The following is a 15,565-nucleotide window of genomic DNA, read 5'->3' as shown; positions in this document are numbered from 1 at the left end:
TGGAGTTGAAAGACACTCCTGGGAGATATTTCAAAGCCTTCATCATTGTCTGGCAGAAGAATGGCCAGATCTCCGCATTGTTTATACACAGAGTGATATAATGTCATTCAAAACTGCAATATATGATAAATACTAGAGACAGTTGTCAACACCTAGATGCAAGATTCCCCGACATGCCAATTATTTCCAGCTTCTCAAAAGTTTTCAATGCAGAAACTCACGATTCAAGTGAGTCTGCTGAAATTCTTTTCGATCATTACTCTAAAAATGGCAGCCCTCCAATTTTAAAATTTGAAAGTAGCAGGCAAGAAAGGACAGTTGCGTCAAAAATGATCAGAAGTCAATCATACAAAGACTTCAGCACAAAACAGATTTTACTAAAAATGGCAACGACATCAGAGCTCAGAGTCGTTTCTAAATTTAGCCAAACTAGCTAATATTGGGCTAGTGATCCCATTGAGCACAGCTGAATGTGAAAGGGGGTTTTCTGCCCTTAAAAGAATCAAGACATGTTTAAGAAATCGCATGAATCAAAGCACACTAAATAATCTCATGCTGATCTCCTTGGAGGGCCCAGATCCTGGGGACTTTGATTATGGGAAAGCTGCAGACAACTGGGCTTCTTGGGAAAAAAAGAAGAAGAAATATTTAACTGAAGACACCTTCTGCATGTGCAAGTTGGCTTTGAAGAATATTTTAAATTTTTCTTCATTAGGTTTGCCATAATTTTTTTTCATTGTTTTCACTTTTCTTACAGACAGAAACAATACTTGTGCCTCTTGGTTTATGTCATAACAATCCATCCATCCATCCATTTTCCAACCTGCTGAATCCGAACACAGGGTCACGGGGGTCTGCTGGAGCCAATCCCAGCAAACACAGGGCACAAGGCAGGAACCAATCCCGGGCAGGGTGCCAACCCACCGCAGGTCATAACAATTGTTATTTAAAATTTTTGTTAGGTTGCAGGATCCTGAATGGGATACTTCTTAAATTTAATAAAAATATTCTGGCACAAGTGTTAAACCTTAAAAAAGGAAGTCATATTGAGCATTGGAAAATAATTAATAATTAACTAATAAAAATAGTACACATTTAGTTTTCCCCAGCACCAAATTTCCCCGTTCCACTCCACTGGCTACTTTTTCATGTCACCCGGATGAAAAAAATTTCTGGAAAGAACACTGCCAAGCTTTAGATGGTATGGGGTAAGCATTTGGCCATTTGACTCTGGAGTAGTGGAAATGTATTGTTTGGAGTGAGGAAATCAAGCTTCATTATTTGGCAGTAAGATGAAATAATCTGGGTTTGGCAGATATTGAGGAACACTACCTTCTGGACTGCACAGTGCCTGCTGTAAAGTTTTGTGGAGAAGGGATAATATAGATAATCCAGGGCTGAGGGTAGGCTCCTTCGTTCCAGTGAAGGGTACTGTTAAGACAATTATGTGCTTGCAACTTTGTGAAGACCCTTTTCTGTTGCAGAGTGACTGTACCACTATGCACAAGGCCAGGTCCATAAAGACATGATTTAACAAGTTTGGCATGGAGGAACTTGAGTGGCCTGCAGACAGCCTTGACCTCAGAACTACTGAACGCCTTTGGGATGAACTGGAATGCCAAAAAAAAGCCAGGTATCCTTGTCCAATATCAGTTAATGACCTCATAAATAGCATTTGGCTAAATAGGCACAGATTCCCAAAGAGGCTCCTTATGAAAAGACTTCCCAGAAGAGTGGAACATGATATTACCAGAATGGGTTGGGTTGGGGCAACTCCATATATTTTGTCCAAGGTTTTGGAATTGGATGTCTAACAAGCTGGTACAGGTGTGATGGTCAGGTGTCCACAGATTTTTAGCCATATAGTGTACACTGTTCCAGAATAAAAAAATTCCACACTAATTTAATTACAACTACTCTGGCAATAGAGTGAGTCATGATATTTGACTGATGTACAAATGAGGATGAAAGTGTAAAGATCATTTCAGTAAAAAAGTTTGACAGCTTGAGCTTCTGTCACTTAGTCATCTGAATATGAATGATTAAAAAAATTAATAAGTTTGCACATCATAAAAATTTTTGTTGACTTTTAATTTTATAAGACTTTCTGTGGAAGTATTGCAAACTTTCAAGTTGTAATCTTTTACTAACATCTACAAAACATTGCATATGGGATTTTAACCCACAAAGAACTAGAAAATTTTTTTTCTTTGTTTTGTTTTTGTTTACATGTCAAAAGTTCACTCTCTTCTCTCTACAAGTTTTATTAGTTTTAATTTAACTGCATAAAAATGAAAGATGCACAAGGTTTCACTCACTCATATTTTTTTTTAGTACTAAACATTATGTAAAATCAAAATTCATTATTTAAAGGTGTTTTTCTCCATTGCAGTTTTAAGTAGTTCATCCATTAATTTTAATAATTCTTATTTCAGCTTCATATTAATTATTAAAAAACGTTAGGAAAACAAAATTCATCTGTCTATTGCAGGATACATTAAAGGAAAATCCATCAATAAATAATTTATCTATTTTTATCCGTTAATTTTTTTTTAACTTTAACTGTATTGTTTCTAGTGTTGGCTGAGAAAAAAAAATAGATTTTTCATGGAGAATGGATATCACAAAGTTGGCCCCACTGAAGCCTGTTGTATCATAAGTCATTTTCGGTGGAATATTCCTTTAAGGTATACATCCACACTAATTCCATGGCAATTAATTCAACATGCATATTCAATAGACTCTAGTAGGAGAAATTTATCTGGTAATAATTTACAGGAAGAACACTAAACCTGTATTGAGATATAGGTCCATGGATCTACAATGTAGCATTTTTAGCCTTTTAAAAATGACTTATTTTCCAGTTGAATGTAACAAATGGCAAAGGTGGGCAGACAATAACAGTTTTAGCAAGTAAGTAATTGGCCATTCATAGGTCAGGGTAACCACACACTCTGCCATACCTGCAGCAGCAAGATGAGCAGTAACTTCATCCGTAGCAGTGGAGTTCAAAATGTCCGAATCATCATAAGAATTGTCTTCAGGAGATGATGGAGAATCCTCATCTGCACTTAACATGCTGTGCTCTGTGTAAGTTGCTACATGGACTTGTTGAACTTGCTGAGCCACAGCATGGGCCTCAATAGTGGCCATATGTTCAGCCTGATTCACACCGTGGTCTTCCATTGCAGGAGGCCTAATTTAAAAAGACTAAATGAAACACAAAAATCTAAAGTTAATAAAATGCTACCATTCAAAATCAGTTATAATTCAGTTTTAACAAGAATTTACAAAAAATGTTTAAAGGGTTATTGTAGCTTTAAATCTTCTAATCAAAAATTAACTGTGAAAATTCAACTGCATGGGATGGGCCATTATAACATTCCTTATGCACTTTGCAAACATTTCTCTTGCTTTAGATCCAAATGACAGTGATCACCTACACCAATGGTCAAACAAGCATAATTTTCAAAGATGTATTCTTCAGAGGTTTGTCATAAAAAGCAGTGCTCAGCACAGCAATGATTGCAATTTTTTTTTATTTTGATGGCTCTGTTTTGTTGCAGTTTCCCCATAACTGGAGAAAGCAGCTGTTGACTGGATTGAAACTTAATACCGTTTCATTGTTTACAGAACTTTACTCGTACTCCTTATAAACGATTTCACTACTTTAAGCATTTGCATTAATTCAAAAGTTTCTCTTTTGTTTTATACATATAAGTATTTAAATGCATACAGAATTGCAATTTATTTAAATACATTTTTTATTGACTTACATTATTTAATACATTTGGTATCAAAAATGGTATTGAACTTCAGTACTTTTCTTAGTATAATATTGAAATTTGAAATTTAGACAACCCTAGTAATGATGGATATAAGTTTGGAAATACTCAAAAGTTTTTAATAGCAAACAACAAACTTTGCGAGAAGACTATTTGAAAATGTCTAAAACTTCATCTTAACTGAACTTCAGTACTTTTCTTAGTATAATATTGAAATTTGAAATTTCGACAACCCTAGTAATGATGGATATAAGTTTGGAAATACTCAAAAGTTTTTAATAGCAAACAACAAACTTTGCGAGAGGACTATTTGAAAATGTCTAAAACTTCATCTTAACTGCCTAAATTTTCACATAGACTGCATAAATATTGTTGAAATTATATCTTATATACAGTGTGAAAACAATTTTAATGCATTTTTCCTTCAGTATTTACAGTGAGAATAATTTTTTTTTAAATGTAATTAGCTACATTTTTATCATCTATTTATTAAATCATGTTAATCATTATGTTAAACTAGCCTCTCTTTATTGGCAATGATGACTAATTTGTAATGACTTACAATCATTTCACAAAAAAAACACAGAAAGCAAAGGTTTATTTTGATGCCCACTACCAGTTTGCAACATTATTTACATTTTTATATTCAACTGAAGTATTAAAAATCCATACCATTACAACCATGTCTATAACATACATTCATAAATCTACATTATTTCAAGGGAGAAGCCAATAAATGATAAAAATTAAGCAAACAGTGTTTGCAGAGGACTCTGTGGTTAAATTTTGTATGTCAAAAGGTAGACTATTTATGATCAAGTTTTTAACTTAATGAAACATTTTTTTAAATTTTATTTAGAAATCAACTAAATTTTACTTCATGAAATTAAGAAACCTTACTATTTTATCCAATTGTAATTTTAACCTACTAGTGTATTAACAATGCAGCCATTTCCTTTATTCCTTTAAATTATATTGTAGGGCAGCATGATGGTGCAGTGGAATTCAAGCTCCAGGTCCCCCTGTGTAGAACTTGTATGGACTCCCATACTCGGGTTTCCTACCACAATCTGAAGACATGCAGATTAGGAGGATTGCTATTGCAATAGTTAAATTGTCCCCTTGTATGTGCATGTGTGTGTGTGTGCGTTTGTGTGCGTGCATTCGCGATGTAATGGACTGGTGCTCTGTCCAGCATCTGTTCTTGCCTAGTGCCCGATGCTTGCTGGGATAAGTTTCAGCTTCCCCACACCCCTATTCTAGATAGGTGTGTTTGGAAAATGGATGGATGGATGTATGGATATAATACTGGAACTGGCAAAAGAAAAAATTGCTGTACTGTTTAACCTTATTCTGAAAAATTGAAATGAAAAAGTTTAAAACTTCACTAAATCCTTAACTTGTATGCAAATCTTCATCCCTCTCCACTACACAAGTTCCACCATGTAAAGTCATGCTATTTATTTATGTTGTTAATGTAGGTGCATAGAAAATAATCCATCACCAGACATTGATTGAGCATTGTACTATTACAACCCCAAATTGGGAAAAAGCTGGGACAGTGTGTAAAATGCAAACAAAAACAAAAACCACTGATTAGTAAATGATATTTGAATTGAAAACAACAACCAGTGCTTTTAATGTTTTTTTATCCAAAAATAAAACACTTATTTTGATTTTGATATTTGCAACATATTTCAAAAAAGTTTGGACAGATAAGGATTTACCACTTTGTAAAGCTGATTTTCCTCCTCACAACACTTAATTAACCATTAAGGTATTGAAGACACCAGTTTATTAAATGTTTCAGGTGTAATTTTGTCCCATTTTTCATGCAAAAAAGTCTTGAGGTGCACACGAGTATGGGGTCTTCCTTGTTGCATGTTGTGTTTTAAAATGCTCTACACATTCTCACTTAGGGATCGTTTATACTTCACGCTCATAATGTGTACGCATCATGGCTGCCATGTGTTCCCAGTGTTCATTGGACGCGTCCTCTGAGCACGTCCTCAGAAATTAACGCGACGTGTGCGTGAGTTACAGTACCAGCAAAAAGTCGGGGGAGCACAGTGTGATAAAAGTTGGAATGTGACGCAAGAGTCTCTGTTTACTATCTGCATATGAAAGAAAGCCACTTTGAGGATCCTCCAGGATTTATGTGCACGCTTCAATGTTTGATGAATGGTTCGATGTGGTGAAGCAAAATGCCGACATACAAATGTATTCATGGTGCTTTTATATTCAAGTGTCACATATTCCTCATCGTAATGACACAATGCACATGCCATCTTCTGTGCCGTCTTTTTTTTTTTTGCACCTTCACACATCATCAGAATGTACGGTAGCATATTTGAGCCACAGACAAAAAAAATTAAGGACACGATGGAAAGGTGTATTTTGTGATTAAAGTGGATATTTCAGCTTTAATCTCAAAATGTCCACTTTAACCTTGAACTTTAATTTATCATTAAAGTAGACCATTGTAAACAACATCTTAACACTGACCCACTTGTTAATCGCTACATGCTTCTGGGGCTTCCTCATGAACCGACAGCAGCAATTGCCATACAGAACACATTACATTTATGATATTCCAGCTCTCTAAACATTTATAATCCTTAAGATTTATACTTGATATCACTTTCATGATGAAATGCATTAAAGTATGTACGTTACATTTTACAGATAAGTCGTTAACTTCATTTAAATAATAAATACTATAATTACACATGTTGTGGCGGCACGGTCTGCTTCGCAGGGAGTCATGTTCCTTGTGTTCCCTACCTGGAGTTACGCATGTTTTCCTGGTGGGTTTCCACAGTGTTCTCCAGTTTCCTTCAAAAAACATGAAGGTTTGGGAATTTGGTGATGCTAAATTGATGCCAGTGTACGTGTGTGCTTGTGTTCACATTGCGATGAGCTGATGCCCTGTCCAGGGATTGTTTCTGTCATCTGATGCTTGCTGGAATGGGCTCATCCCTGGATTGATGGATTTAATCATTAAACATCCTTTTCAGAGATACTGCGGCAAGGTATCCTTGGAATTTAATGGGTGTTTCAGGCAATTCACAACGAAGCTGAACCTGTTCTCACCGTGATATCTCGCACTGCCACCTGGTGGAATCTTCCAGATTTACATAAAGTATGCACACAACTATGTACAGTACAACGCTTGTGTAGCAGTAGTGTCCGCTGGAAAACGAGTCGCGTTGCGTGAAGTATAAACCTCGCCTTAGGGACAGGTTATGACTGTAGGCAGGCCAGTTGAACTCCTGCACCCTCTTCCTCTGCAGCCAAGAATGCACACACAGGGTGATTTTGCATGGTCTCCAGAATATTCATTGACTTTGCTGGAAGAGATATTGTCTTAAAGGCAGCATATGTTGCTCTGTAAGTACTTTTCAGCACTAATGGTGCCTTCACAGAAGTGCAACATGTCCTTGCCCAGGGCAATGATACAACCCTATACCACCACAGATGACGGCTTCTGGACCTGTAGCTGGTAACAGTCTGGATGATCTTTTTATCCAAAAAAAGACTCAAGATATTGGTTCGTACACCACAATACATGTTTCCAATGTGTGATGGTCCATCCCAAATGCCTCCAAGCTCACAGAAGTTGACAGTACTTCTGGACACTGCTGCCATACAGCTTTTTGCATAGTACGATTGTAACAGGCATTTGTGCATGAAACTACAGTTGTGCTTGAAAGTTTGTGAACCCTTTAGAATTTTCTATATTTCTGCATAAATATGACCTAAAACATAATCAGATTTTCACTCAAGTCCTAAAAGTAGATAAAGAGAAACCAGTTAAACAAATGTGACAAAAATATTATACTTGGTCATTTATTTATTGAGGAAAATGATCGAATATTACATATTTGTGAGTGGCAAAAGAGTTAGTTTGAAGGTGAAATTAGAGTCAGGTGTTTTTAATCAATGGGATGACAATCAGGGATCTATCAAAGTCTGCTCTTCACAACACATGTTTATGGAAGTGTATCATGGCACGAACAAAGGAGATTTCTGAGGACCTCAGAAAAAAAGTTGTTGATGCTCATCAGGCTGGAAAAGGTTACAAAACCATCTCTAAAGAGTTTGGATTCCACCAATCCACAGTCAGACAGATTGCGTACAAATGCAGGAAATTCAAGACTATTGTTATCCTCCCCAGGAGTGGTCGACCAACAAAGATCACTCTAAGAGCAAGGCGTGTAATAGTCGGCAAGGTCACAAAGGACCCCAGGGTAACTTCTAAGCAACTGAAGGCCTCTCTCACATTGGCTAATGTTCATGTTCATGTTCATGTTCATGAGTCCACCATCAGGAGAACACTGAACAACGAAGGTGTGCATGGCAGGGTTGCAAGGAGAAAGCCACTTCTCTCCAAAAAACACATTGCTGCTCGTCTGCAGTTTGCTAAAGATCATGTGGACAAACCAGAAGGCTATTGGAAGAATGTTTTGTGGACGGATGAGACCAAAATAGAACTTTTTGGTTTACATGAAAAGCGTTATGTTTGGAGAAAGGAAAACACTGTTTTGCTGCATCTGGGCCAGAACGGTTTGCCTTCATTGATGGAACAATGAATTCTGAATTATATCAGAGAATTCTAAAGGAAAATGTTAGGACATCTGTCCATGAACTGATTCTCAAGAGAAGGTGGGTCATGCAGCAAGACAACGACCCTAAGCACACAAGTCGTTCTACTAAAGAATGGTTAAAGAAGAATAAAGTTAATGTTTTGGAATGGCCAAGTCAAAGTCCTGACCTTAATCCAATCGAAATGTTGTGGAAGGACCTGAAGCGATCAGTTAATGTGAGGAAACCCACCAACATCCCAGAGTTGAAGCTGTTCTGTATGGAGGAATGGGCTAAAATTCCTCCAAGCCAGTGTGCAGGACTGATCAACAGTTACTGGAAACGTTTAGTTGCAGTTATTGCTGCAAAGGGGGGGTCACACCAGATACTGAAAGCAAAGGTTCACATACTTTTGCCACTCACAGATATGTAATATTCGATCATTTTTCTTAATAAATAAATGACCAAGTATAATATTTTTGTCTCATTTGTTTAACTGGTTTCTCTTTATCTAGTTTTAGGACTTGAGTGAAAATCTGATGGTGTTTTAGGTCATATTTATACAGAAATATAGAAAATTCTAAAGGGTTCACAAATTTTCAAGCATAACTGTACATATTATGTTACATGATAAAGGTTTGTGAAAGTACTCCTGAACACATGTGGCTATATAATTTATTGATGAATGAAGGTTTTTGATGCAGTGCTGCCAGAAGGATTGAGATAACAGGTAGTCAGTTTAGGTTTTCACCCTTGCCCCTTCATGCACCAAAATCTCTCCAAATTTCTTGAATCCTTTAATTATATTATTCACTGTTGTGGGTGAAATTACACAAATCCCTTCCGATCAATCTTTGAGAAACATTGTTTTTAAACTATTGAATGATTTTCTTATGCATTGGCAGGACATTTTTGATTCTCTGCATATCTTTGCTCCTAAAGGACTAATAAGCCTTTCTTGGATGCAGCCTTTATGCCAACACATGATTACAATCACCTGTTGAACATCATCTGTTTCTACTCACATCAATGTTTTCTTTTATAATTCATTATTAGCACTGAATTATTCTATCCTGATTTTTACGGAAGGTGTTGCAGGCCCTCAATAGCAAGAATGTATATATATTTATGAAAAAATTAAGTTGACTAAACATTAAATAGCTTGTCTTTATACTGTATGAGATTAAAGCAGTGTCTTGGTATTACAGCAGATTTGCAAATTAAAAATCTGCATGATCCCAAAACTCTCTCTCTCTAAACACCACATATACATTTTTTTGGTTGCTAGCAGCAATTAGTTGAACATTTATTCTCAAAACAGCTAATTATGTCTCCATTTGTACTAATTTAATTATACACAGGAATTCATGGAAATAAAGGATACTATATTTAAAACTATCTTATGCCACTTTAAGGTGTGTAACAAACTGTACATATTGATAATTTGCCGATTACTTTTAAATACATTAAAAAATTAAATGCTTCAGACAGTACCCTGTTTAGCTGAACTTGAAGGCTTGAATGATTACACATTACAATGCTGCCCTCTATATACAGTTACATATACTGCATACTTTATTTTAGAAACAAAAAATACTATAGAAAGAAACATACGTTCAGACAAAAAAAAAAAACAAACTCTTAACTCTTGATTTTTGATGAAATGTATGACTAATAAAATCGTAGATAACAACTTATTCATTTTAATATCAAACCAGATAAATTCAGTTTCAGTCATCAGAGGGCTTCAATCAGATGCAAGCACGTCTACTATTCCAAAAACCGTCATAATAATCCTCCACTTTACTAAACCTGTTAATTTCATTACATGGATGTAAGGACATGGAGCCTATAAAACAGCATTATGTAAAATGAAAGAACAAATAGCACTGGGTGTTAATTCACTGTAAGATGAACACATGCACATTCTGGGAAAATTGGAATTCACCAATCAAGTTAACATGCGTATCTTCTGGATGCAACAGAAAACTGCAATGCCAGGAGTACTTCATTAACCTATACCTTTACACAATCAGCAATGTAAAAAAAACTGTTAAGTACATAATTCACTCCAGTCTATGTCTAATAAGCAACATTATAGAAAATGCTGAATACTAAACTTGTTTAGTGTAAATCACAATGCACATGCAAGATTAAGATTAATTGGATGAATCAGCTCATTAAGAAAGAAGCCGTAACCCTAAAATGAACTTAAGCAAGTTTGAGAATACTGTGTTATGTGAACACACAGCCCTGTACAAACCTCAACCAATGCCATGTCTATATCTAAAATCCTCCTTTTTGCCAAGATGTTAGGCATGGATGTTCAAGACAACTTCTCCTCCAACCACATTACTATATTTCGTTTGGCTATTGTGTACTAATACTTCTACGAAAGCATTTAATGGCACACAGAAAATACCATTTTCTGAATAAACACCAGGAGGCCAGCAGAAACCAGAAAGGGGAATTACTCAATCTACCCAATCAAACACTACATGTAAAACACCACTACAGGGATTGGTATCAAGGTAGTATATGTACAGCTTGACAAGCCCAACAGCAAAGTAGCAGAAGAGGCTTGACCGAAATGTTATAACTGTCTCTGGCCAAACTGCAGGCTTGATGATTAAATAAAACAATCCAGGATGAGAGGGATTGTACAGAACATGACAGTGGCTCAGCCAGAAGCCATAAAAACATGCCATATCAAAAAACCTAAGAAGGCAAGTGAGGAATGTGGCAAGAGCCACAGCATTAAAATCACTAACCAGGTTTTAAAGCAGAGCTTTCAAGAAGAATCCAAGAATTTTCAGTATTCTAGATGGAATAGAAGATAGAAATCCAATTAAAGTCATGTAGTGGACCTTCACGGAAATACTAAAAAACACTATTCAGGAAAATCTACCAAGTGAAAGTCCGAATCTCTTACCTGGCATATGTTTTGCAATGGTTTTCATAGTTATATTCCTAAAATTTAATGAAAAGGAAAAAACATCCTTCACTGCTGCTGTATGGTGGCACCTTGACTGGCATTCTACAATTGCATCCAGCTATAACTACATGCATCAAGAATGCATTATATATGGCCTTATGTAGTTAGCTATTCTTTTTGCAAATCAGAAATATGTTTCTAAACCATGAGTTGCTGAGATGACCCTGAATAAAAGATATATGCATGGCTATATCAAAATTTGTTTTAAGCATTCTCAAGGCAAAAATAAAAATGTAATAATGACATTTTATATAGAAATATTGACTCCACTAATACAAAACTAACATCAGCAGGTTAGAAAGAAAGCTGCCTCTAGTCTGTCAGACAGTAATTAAAATATTTAATGATAAATTTTGTATTGTTCTATAGTAATGTTTAATTATCCCTAAACATACGGACAGATAAGGGTGTTAATAGTATAAGGAATATCAAACTAGTAGTATGTTCCATCACATTAGATAAACTAGATCTCTTATTCATTAGTAAACTTGCTATTGCTTTTCTTCTTTCTACTTCCGTTGACTCATTTTTATTGCTAACAATATTTCTATTAATAAAGTACAGTATATCAAATAAAAATTAATACTTTATAATAGCCTTTTTTCTTTTCTAAATATTGTGAACTACACTTTAGTGATACAGATAATAATCTGGCTGATAATATTAACATCATTATTATTATGTGGGCACTACATTATAGCATATTATTCAATATCAGTGTTTAACCATTGTGACAGACGAGCGGGCCCCTTTCCTGGCCGGGAGGCTGTCATAATGGAAGGACCAAGGGAGCAGATGTACACAGGGCACTGCCTCCCCCGGAGTGCTAGATGGCAGCCCCCCCGATTTGCAGCGGAGCTGCAGAGCCCTGCTTTGTCGGGCTTTTACCACACCTGGGAGTGCTCTCAGACCTCACTAACGAACCACCTTGAGTACCCCAGGTGCAACATAAAAGGAACAGCGTGCCTTAATTCGGGGAGCCACAGTTGGGAGGAAGAGGACGAACTTTGCTGGAGGAGGAGTGGAGGCAGAAAAGAAAGTGCTGTGGACTTTGTTTACTTTGCTTTTACACTGTGCTGTGCAAGTGGGAGACTTGGAAAAGTTTTCCCATCATAAAATAAAATGTGTGTTTTGTGTTGTGCTGGATTTGTGCCTTGTGTCTGTTGTGTTGGGTGTCTGGGGAGCTAGTACACCCTCTGGTGAACACACCATATACAAGAACACTAAGAGTATATACTGTATAGTGTTAGAAATATTCAGCTGTAAGTTATTTCCCGTTTCTCATTTATTGGGAACATTCATATCAGTAAAATATGTCACTGTTGGCTTCCTACTGGCCCTTCATTATCACACACTGACTGAGTAGAAATGGTTCTTCTAGTGAGCTCTTCATGTGGCATGTCTGCAGATTGGGGAGTCTAAGTGTTGGATCCTAGCCTCAGTCAAATTTTGTAAACATTGCAATTGAGACCATGTGCCATTTTATTCTGAAAGTTAAAGCATTAAATTCTTTCAGCTCAATAAGCAACTGGTGTCTGAATCTATTATTCTTAGTTTATTGATATACTTTGTTAATCCCTGGGGGTAAATGGTCTTTTTGAATGACCTTAGGGGTCTTAATGCAAGATTGACCATTGTAAAGCGTCCCTGGAGCAATTTTCAGGTTAAGGGTCTTGCTCAGGGGCCCAACAAAGTGGGGTTTCTTTTGGAAGTAATGGGATTTGAACCAGCAACCTACCAGATACCAGCACAGATCATCAGCCACAGAGCCACCGATAGATGATTTAATTGAATTTCTCTGTTCAAATATAACATAGTTTTTAAAACTAATATACCTCCAAAGATATCTACTACTGTAGAACTCTTTAGGAAACACTTAAAGCATACAGTAACTGAGGGGACAAGTAATTGTATAAGTTTTGCACAAAGAAAAACTGAAAATCTAAAGGGAAACAGAATTATTCATTATCAGAATCAACAATGGCATTTTACATAATACTAGGACTCTTAACCAATGAATGAGGGAGAGAGACGAGTCTTTTTTCCATGGATGTTTTTCACATCGCTTGCCATTATTCAGAACAGGTTGTCATTAGAGTTTATTTTATCAAATGTTTCTCTCTGTTCTGAATTAAATCATAAGATTACATTTTTTTCTTGGCCATCACTACAAACTACATGGGGTAAATAGCATAAAAAATAGTAGTTTTTATGCTGAGTATTCCATTAACATCTGTTTTACCCCCCAAGAGATAAATAAAATATTTTAGAAAGTGCATACTATAGAAAGTTTCCAGACTAAAAATCAATGTTAAGACACTGGACAAAGCTCTCACACGAAAGAGAGAGAAATTGCTTTTCTCTACCACACACGATTAAATAGTATTAGGTAAATGCAGACACTTATTATTAGTTCACTGTTGTATGCTCAAATTAATGTATACCAAAGTGGCAATATATTTTCCTATATTTGGCTGTTTAAAAAAAAAAAAAAAAAAACACATCTGTTTGAGTCATATGGGGATGAATACCTATGCACTTTGTTCATCAAATTTGGGTTTGGACCCAACATACCAAAATGGGTTATACTCCAGCTTAGAAACTTCACGTCATGTACATAATATAAATTCTTATCTCTTCATACCACAAAATGAAAGCAGACTGGGTGCCCTTTATTACAGATTGCATTTACTACTTACGTTGATAAATTGAGTAACAGGAGGGTAGTAGCAACTTTAGCACATGTAAACGTAATATACTACGTTGAGGAACTCATCATAGCAGAGATCCTTACTTAGATCCTCCTCTTGCAATGTAATGGTGGAGCTCAATTAAATAGCACTTGTTAAAGAACTTTGTAAATTGCAAAACCTAAAGCCTTCATCTGTGTCCAGGCTGAAGCGGTTAAAGAGAGGATTCTTCCTATTTTGAAGGATGAATGCTAAGATATCCCAGAAGCTTAATTTTCTGACAATTCATAAATTATCAGAAGCAGAAAAAAAAAGTATGAGAGCGTAAAATTGATTGTCATTCAGAAGAGGTTAAACAGTGGCCTCTCAAGACTTCTATAAATGATTCTTTTAGAGGCAGGAACTTAACTAGTAATTGATAAAACCCATAGGATCAGAATCTTTAGTTCATTAAGGAGTACATTGCATCACTGATTGCCATCTGCGTTATATTAGTCAGTTGGACAAAGACTATGTTGTGTTATTTTTTTTCAATAAAGATGTGTACTTATTTTTGTACCATGGCCCATCTTCTAAAGCAGTGACCTAAATTCGAAGAGCTGGTACTTTTGACTTGAATCCAATATAGCATGTTTCACTTTAATCTCTACGGTAAATGTCTAGAAGGTAAAATTTAAAGCATATAACTGTATGATAATGAACAAATTAAGTGATAATGAACATTTTGTTGTGTCCTTGTGTCATTTTAGGAAGGCTGTAAACTTTCTACAGAAAAATATTCAATGAAATGTTTCTCACAGACAGAAAAAAACAGGATTTTATCCACTGAATTTCCAGAACTTATCATAAAAGTAGTACTATAAAAGTTACAATTGTGTGTACCAATACAAAGCACAGATAACTTTGTGGTTTGGGGCAGAGCTGAAAGACTAAGTTGCCACCCCACTACCTCCCCAGTGGTCATAAAAGTCTGCCTGCATGAATGAACAGAATTATTAACAGTTTTTACAGCAGAACTCACGTCATATTACTGACTTCAATTAGTGAGGTGTTGTCCACCAAGTAGGGCTTGAAACTATACCAAGCTATGTCTCATAAAAATGATCACACAGATGGTTGATGAGGTTTTGTGCTGCATTTCAGTCCTCAACATACACATGCAATAGCAAAAATAATAGCAATTAAGAAGATCTTGTACGATAACTTACATTTTTTGTCAAAATATAATGCAATATTTGATGTTTAAAAATGTGTTAAATATATTTGTAAAAACACAACACTACTGGACTTTGTATTTGGGCTAAACTCACTCTAACAGGATCCCTAGGTTGTCTTTTTGGCCACAAATGAAAGTAGATTCTGTATTTCGGCCTCATAGATCAATCAATATTACTTGAACCTGATGTGTCTGCTTTGTTTAACAAATTCACAGAAGTTGCAATTCTTTATTTATTTATTTTTTGCATAAAACTTCTATTTTTTAGTAACATTATAAGATTATTATAATGAGA

At 35.7% G+C, this 15,565-nt stretch overlaps 1 protein-coding gene across 2 annotated transcripts in view; it reads right to left on the bottom strand.

The window, feature by feature from the left end:
• nrf1 (nuclear respiratory factor 1) overlaps window positions 1–15,565 on the bottom strand; it is a 138,176-nt gene that overhangs the window by 111,449 nt on the left and 11,162 nt on the right. For both annotated transcript variants that reach the window (XM_051923792.1, XM_051923795.1), the window contains exon 2: window positions 2,964–3,210. In XM_051923792.1, the coding sequence (XP_051779752.1) occupies window positions 2,964–3,186 (223 nt within the window). In that variant the 5' untranslated portion in view covers window positions 3,187–3,210. The remainder of the gene's footprint in view (window positions 1–2,963; window positions 3,211–15,565) is intronic.

This window comes from Erpetoichthys calabaricus, chromosome 1 (genome assembly GCF_900747795.2).
Source record: "Erpetoichthys calabaricus chromosome 1, fErpCal1.3, whole genome shotgun sequence".
Lineage (NCBI taxonomy): Eukaryota > Metazoa > Chordata > Cladistia > Polypteriformes > Polypteridae > Erpetoichthys > Erpetoichthys calabaricus.
This window is presented reverse-complemented; position numbering and strand designations above follow the sequence as displayed.